This window comes from Anarrhichthys ocellatus, unplaced genomic scaffold, assembly GCF_004355925.1.
Source record: "Anarrhichthys ocellatus isolate YVR2014 unplaced genomic scaffold, GSC_Weel_1.0 scaffold17, whole genome shotgun sequence".
NCBI lineage: Eukaryota > Metazoa > Chordata > Actinopteri > Perciformes > Anarhichadidae > Anarrhichthys > Anarrhichthys ocellatus.
The window spans coordinates 897,726-903,612 of NW_022280047.1; the positions used below are offsets into that span (position 1 = coordinate 897,726).

Here is a 5,887-nt window from a genome sequence, read left to right on the forward strand (position 1 = left end):
TTTTGGCTCATCCAAATGAATTCAATATATTATCATATTGATGCAAAAATCGTATAAAAACCAATGCCCACAATCGCCTAATAAACCCAGATATATAAAAGGATTGATTAAATATAAAATATATTTTTAACAATTTTCATGGTAGATAAATGTATCTCATCTCACCGTATACGGCATATAATCACTTTGCTCAACCCTACAGTATACTGCATGTAGGTCTAAACATGTGATTTAGGTCCCCTTTGAATTAAACACATTCATCACAAGTTTCATGTTATTCATAAAGGAATAATACAGCAGAGTCAGAAGAAAGTATAAGGAAATTTTTTTTTATTGTTTCACTCTTCATATCTGTACAAATACCATCAAACTTTGTATGTACATATGACATTTACATAAAAAATACAAAACTATATATTCATAACAGAATTTTGTATTTCTCTTGTGATGTTTGAAAATAAAAATGCAAAGAAACAAAGTGATGACGTCCGATATAGCGAAAGAGTACTGCAGTACGTTAGTCCTGTTTTAGCTCTGCGAGAGCAAATTGGAGCACATTGGCAAGAAGACAGCACACAAATGTTAATGGCACATTGTTTCCAAAATAATCAAGTATTGTCCAAAACTTACCTCTGCTCTAATGTGGTCAGACAAAATAAATGCTATTGAAAATAATGTCTTAAGTCATCGTCTCCATGTGGAAACAAATCTAAAGGGCTAAAACTAAGAAGTAATCAAAGAAATAAGAAAAGAAATACAAATGGCTCATTTTTTTTTCTCTTCCATTTCCTCACTGCTGTGTTGCAACCTTTACAATGCTCTTTTTGCGAAAACCATTGAGATAATCCCTTTGGTCAGTTCTTATGAGTTGTAAACAAACCAGAAACACTTCTGTACATAAAATGATTGATATATTCCCAATAAATAAACACACAGCCTAAACATGCATTTACGTATGTGTGACATAAACATCTGTGATAGAGATTTGACAGGAACAAGCAGATTTTTTACAGCTTCAGGGAATGCAATTTACAGCTTGTAGAGGACCTATACTTATACGGTAACATGACAAATAAATAACACTGCTTCTCTTTGGACAAATATATTTCTTCATGATTAAAAAAAAAGAGAAAGGAAAGTAAAAAGGGACAACAACAAATAGGGGGAAATGAGTGGTAACACAATATATCATGGTAGATAGTAAGCCTGACATTGTAAATGTATAAATTATAAAACACACACAAAGTATAAATAAACATCTAGCAGACTGAACTATATGTATACTTCCTTTTTCTTTAAAAAATAAATAAGCATACACATAATGTACAGTATGGACATGATTCCTTGCCCTAGGACTGTTCCCCTAGTGACGGGGGCCTATCCATCCGGTATAGAAGATATATGGACATAGGCCATGTAGTCTGAGTCCTCATCATCCTCATCCTCCTCCTGGTCTTCTGTAATGGCTATATGGGAGAATATATGGTAGCTGTTGTATGAATATGGACCACGACAGCGCAGAATATCACTGAATGTTATTTTGTTTTCTATCACAGCAAAGCCATTGGCATACAGCTTCCCTTTTGTTTCTTTATATATGTGTGTGTGTGTATATGTTTGTGTTTTTCTCTCTCTGTGTGTGAGGAAGGGTCTCTGTGTGACTAGGCATCAACAAATACTGTGGCATCCTCAATCATAAAGCTTCCACTTATATGATGTAGCAAGTCAGGGCTGCAACAAGAGAAGAAATTGGGGCGATGGAAAAGAAGGGTGTAAGGGAGGCTTTGGAGGGGAGGGGGGGTTTAGGGAGTCACAAGGTGGGTTTCGGGGGCACCGGATGGGTTCCAGTGGCTCGGGTCTCTTTTGGGCATGATTCCCTGAAAGCAGACACACACACGTGACACAAAAGAAAAAGGTGCTCTTGTGTTCTTGTATTTGCTAGTTTTTCTTTGCTCCGATGGTTATTTTCTGGCTCAAATGTACAGGGAGGGAGGACTCTGTGTCACAGCCTGGCCTTAGCAAGCAGGTCAGAGATCCGCAACACAGTTCTGAGGTATTTTCTTTTCTTTTTACAGAAGAAATTTACATCGGACACAAACAAAAGTAGGAAAAAAAAGCACAAAAGCGAGAGCAAATGACAATACGAAAAAAAAGAAGAAAAAAAACAGGCAGTCCCTCATCAATCCAAATAGATTTGTCATTTCTGATACATTTTCTGGTAGACAATACATTCACTGGAAACAGCACGCACAATAAAAAGTTAGCAGGTGAGTGTCTTTTTCTAATGATGAGATGAGAAGCAGAGTGTGGTTCTACGAGCTTATCCTGTAAAAGCATTACATTTGTATTTAGCTCATGAGGTGATCATAAAGTTGGTCCCTTGGATTCCGTTGCATGCCTTAGGCACATCACATTAAGGTACTCAGTCGGGGAGAGAGAGAGAGAGGAAACTAACAAGGGGACACTCTTCTACACAGCAACTCGGAATGTAAAATGTCCATGCTCCTTTGAGGCTATTGCTTGATTTCTGATGGTTTGGTCCCCAGAACGGCTCTGGTTCTACGGTCGACTTAAGTTCAAATCCTTCGTCTTCGTCGCTAACATGGCACCAATGTTACAATCACCTTATGCACATCGTATGAGTATTGTCAAAAGTGGTCTGTTCTTACTGACATGTTGGCAGTGTGGTGAATGTCTCAAGAGGCAGTGCATTTTGAATTGATTGATTACAGCCGAAAGCAACAAAAAGGAAAAAAATGATAATAATGATACAAAAACACAAATACACCATTACCCATGAGATTAGCAAATGCAACCATGGAATTTACAAGCTGTAAAGATATGACCACTATCATAAAAATGAATAAAAAATTATATTTAAAAGTGCATGAGATTGCAGGTTGGCCTACTATCTCATGCACTTTTAAATATCAGGATTGTTCCACTGCAAACAAAATCAGTCTCCTTTATTATTTGCGTTGATGGAGTTAGCTTTTCCCAAGACTCTTAGTCTTGAGTCTGCCGATATATAGTTATGCTTTTTTCATTTACTTTTCTGTTGTTTTGTTTTGCAGAAGAATTGGAAAAAAAGAAGTAAAATCTAAAAAAACAACAACAAGAACACAAGAACAAAAGCTAGCGACAAAGACAACGTCATGCAAGTTCTTCTCTTCTCAAGTCCTTTTCTGCTTGCTTAAGCTGTGCTTGGTGAGGCTGGGGTGGGATTTTTGGGGGGGGGGAAGTTTGGAGGAGTGGGAGGGGTGGGAGGGGGGTGGGTAGGGGCACTCTCAGTGGAGGTTTGTTTTGATGGGGAAGCAACATGGAATATTGTCTTTTTGCTTGGAGGGAGGAGGGCAGGGTTTTTTTTTTCGTGTGTTCATTTTCTTTCATATTTTTTTTGCTTTTGTTATCTACTTACAGTTGCAAGATCCTGAGTGCTTGACCTCCAGCAGCACCCCCATAGAGCAAGCGGCCTGCTTCATGGCACACTCGCTGGGATACGTGGTGTTGTCGCTGGCGCACACTGCCTCGTCCGTCCTGCTCTCCGGACAGGTCTCGTCGCACAGCGAGCAGCGTCCCCGGCTCATCCGAGCGTCCCACAGACACTTCTTGCCTGCACTGCACTGGATGTCCTCACACGACTTGGCCTCTAGAGCGAGAGAGACAGAGACAGGGAGAGAGAGAGAGAACGAGAGACAGAGAGAGAGAGAGAGAGAGAGAGAGAGGAAGGGGGAAATCTTTGATTAGATGGATTATCATGAAAGCAGGATCAGATGACAGCTGAGTTTTTTGGACAGCTAAACTCGGAATAAAAAACAAATCATGGTGTTGGTGGGGGGGGGGGGGGGCATAAAGTTATGATTTAGTTTGCATTCAAGGCTGCTTTCTGGATAAGAATCCATCTGACTCAAATATTAACTTGAAGCATGTCTTCCTGGCCCCCAGCACTTCCCTGTTTTGCTCTCCCTTTCTCCCTCCCCCCTCTACTTCCCTCTCTCCCATATGGGATAGTGCTGCCAACATCAGGAAATAATAAGATGTCTATCATTTCTTGAGCAAACACAAGCAACTACCAAACTCTCTCTCTCTCGCTCTCTCTCTCTCTCTCTCTCTCTCTCTCTCTCTCTAAGACCCCCCTCCTCAGTGGAATGTTGGCACACACAAAAAAAAACGAAAAACAACGTTCAAAGTCAGTGGCTGGAGGCGCGCTCCCGAACGCCTCGCACTCTCGCGTTCCCATGTTGCGGACTTACTGATGCATTTCCCCTCGTACGCCACTCCGATAGATCTGCCGAGGAGACAGGTCGCTCGTCTCAGGTGACACGCGCTGGCGTAGACGATCCCGTCGTTTCCGCACAAGTACTGCTCGGGTGATGTCACCTCAGGGCAAATCCGATTACACGTCACGCAGTACGCGTTGTTCGTCTGGTCCACGACGCACGTGGAGCTGCCGGGGCACAAGACGTCGCGGCACGTTTCTGTCCAGACAAAAAAAAAGAAGTTTAGACGTGACACAAAGTATAAAAAGTGCTGAGAGATTGCACATAACATGTACTTACTCTTGCACTTTCCCTGGTACTGCACGTCCAGGTCGGGGTGGCCTTTGCATTTCGCTTTGAGCAGTGCGCATTCATCTTTGTAGGTCTTTCCGTCTGCGCCGCAGACCGGTCCTTTCCAGGTGATGTTGGTGCAGTCCGGTGCGCACACGCAGCGGGGCTTGCTCCTTCTGTTCATCTTGCACCTCTTCCCGGGTCCGCAGTCAACATTATCGCAGGTTTCTAAAAAAAAAAGAAAAAAGTCCGCGTTAGGTGACGCTGGGGAAGATTCATGGCTATGTGCGTAAAGATTACTCTGGCGCATAAAGTGCGGAATCATTTACGCACTTCGGAGCGCGTAAAGATCATCGCTTTTGGGATCTGTTTAACAAAAATGACTTGAGGGTGTTTATTATGAAGATAACGAAGGGAAATGAGTGCACCTCCACCTTTGCAAGGTATGCAATTTGGAGCTCCGCCATTGAAGATCATCCACCTAAAGAGCGTGCTGTTGGGGACGTCCTCTTCGGTCCAGGACGTCCCCAGTCTTCCGCTCCGACAGCACTCCTCCCTGCTCATCCCGGGAATGTAGAGCACCTGGCACCTCCCGTTCTTCCCCTGCTGCAGCCAGCAGTTCCCAGCTGTAAACAGAAAAAACAAGAAAGAAATAAAAACCCGAATGTCGCGCGTCTGAAACCGCCGACCCAGAACGACTAGACACACACGCAGCCCGTATTATCCGAGACCCTCCCTCCCTCCCTTTCGCCCTCCCGGCTGTAGTTTGTCGGATTTTTTTTTCTTCTTTTTTTTCTGCGAGACAGTTAACACTTGCCTTTCCCATCTGTGACAGACAGCCATTACAATGCAACCGCAAACCAAAAAAAAAGTAAGAAGAATCTATGCTGGGGGGCGGGGGGGTTCCTTTATTCCTCGAGCCTCCTTGTTATCAGCGGACAGAAAGTGGAGCGTCTAGACAGCGTTAAATAGCAGCCAATCTCCTTCAGAAAACCACGGTTCTTAGAGCACACCGCCGTCTGCCTCCGAACAATATCCCAGACATGTACCAGACAACGCCTTGCTTATGAACAAACCAGTGTAAAGTTTATTTAAATATTAAAAAATGAAAAAACAGAATAGTTATCCCATTTCTTGTGGTGCAAAAATATCTTTTGATCCAGACAACAGCAGGATGTCTGAACCGACACGGACACACACACACACACACACGCGCGCGCGCATGCCATGAAGTGTTCACGAGCTGGTCTGCTGCTTAAATCAAGGACAGATTTCTATCTATTTTAATTACAAGGTCCCGAACGAAATGCTATGGGTGCAAAAGTCTCCTCTTTTTT

At 42.8% G+C, this 5,887-nt stretch overlaps 1 protein-coding gene across 4 annotated transcripts in view; it reads right to left on the bottom strand.

Annotated features, from left to right (window-relative positions):
• Nucleotides 1–313: 313 nt before the first annotated feature.
• Nucleotides 314–5,887, bottom strand: part of fsta (follistatin a) — a 6,321-nt gene continuing 747 nt past the window's right edge. Inside the window, exons 2-6 of one of the 4 annotated variants that reach the window (XM_031856848.1) lie at nt 4,985–5,176; nt 4,560–4,778; nt 4,254–4,478; nt 3,419–3,649; nt 314–1,466 (exon numbers count right to left, since the gene is read on the bottom strand). In XM_031856848.1, the coding sequence (XP_031712708.1) occupies nt 1,378–1,466; nt 3,419–3,649; nt 4,254–4,478; nt 4,560–4,778; nt 4,985–5,176 (956 nt within the window). In that variant the 3' untranslated portion in view covers nt 314–1,377. Of the gene's footprint in view, nt 1,467–3,250; nt 3,650–4,253; nt 4,779–4,978; nt 5,177–5,887 lie in introns of those variants that run through there. The other 3 variants (XM_031856847.1, XM_031856846.1, XM_031856850.1) reach the window with 3 other exon arrangements.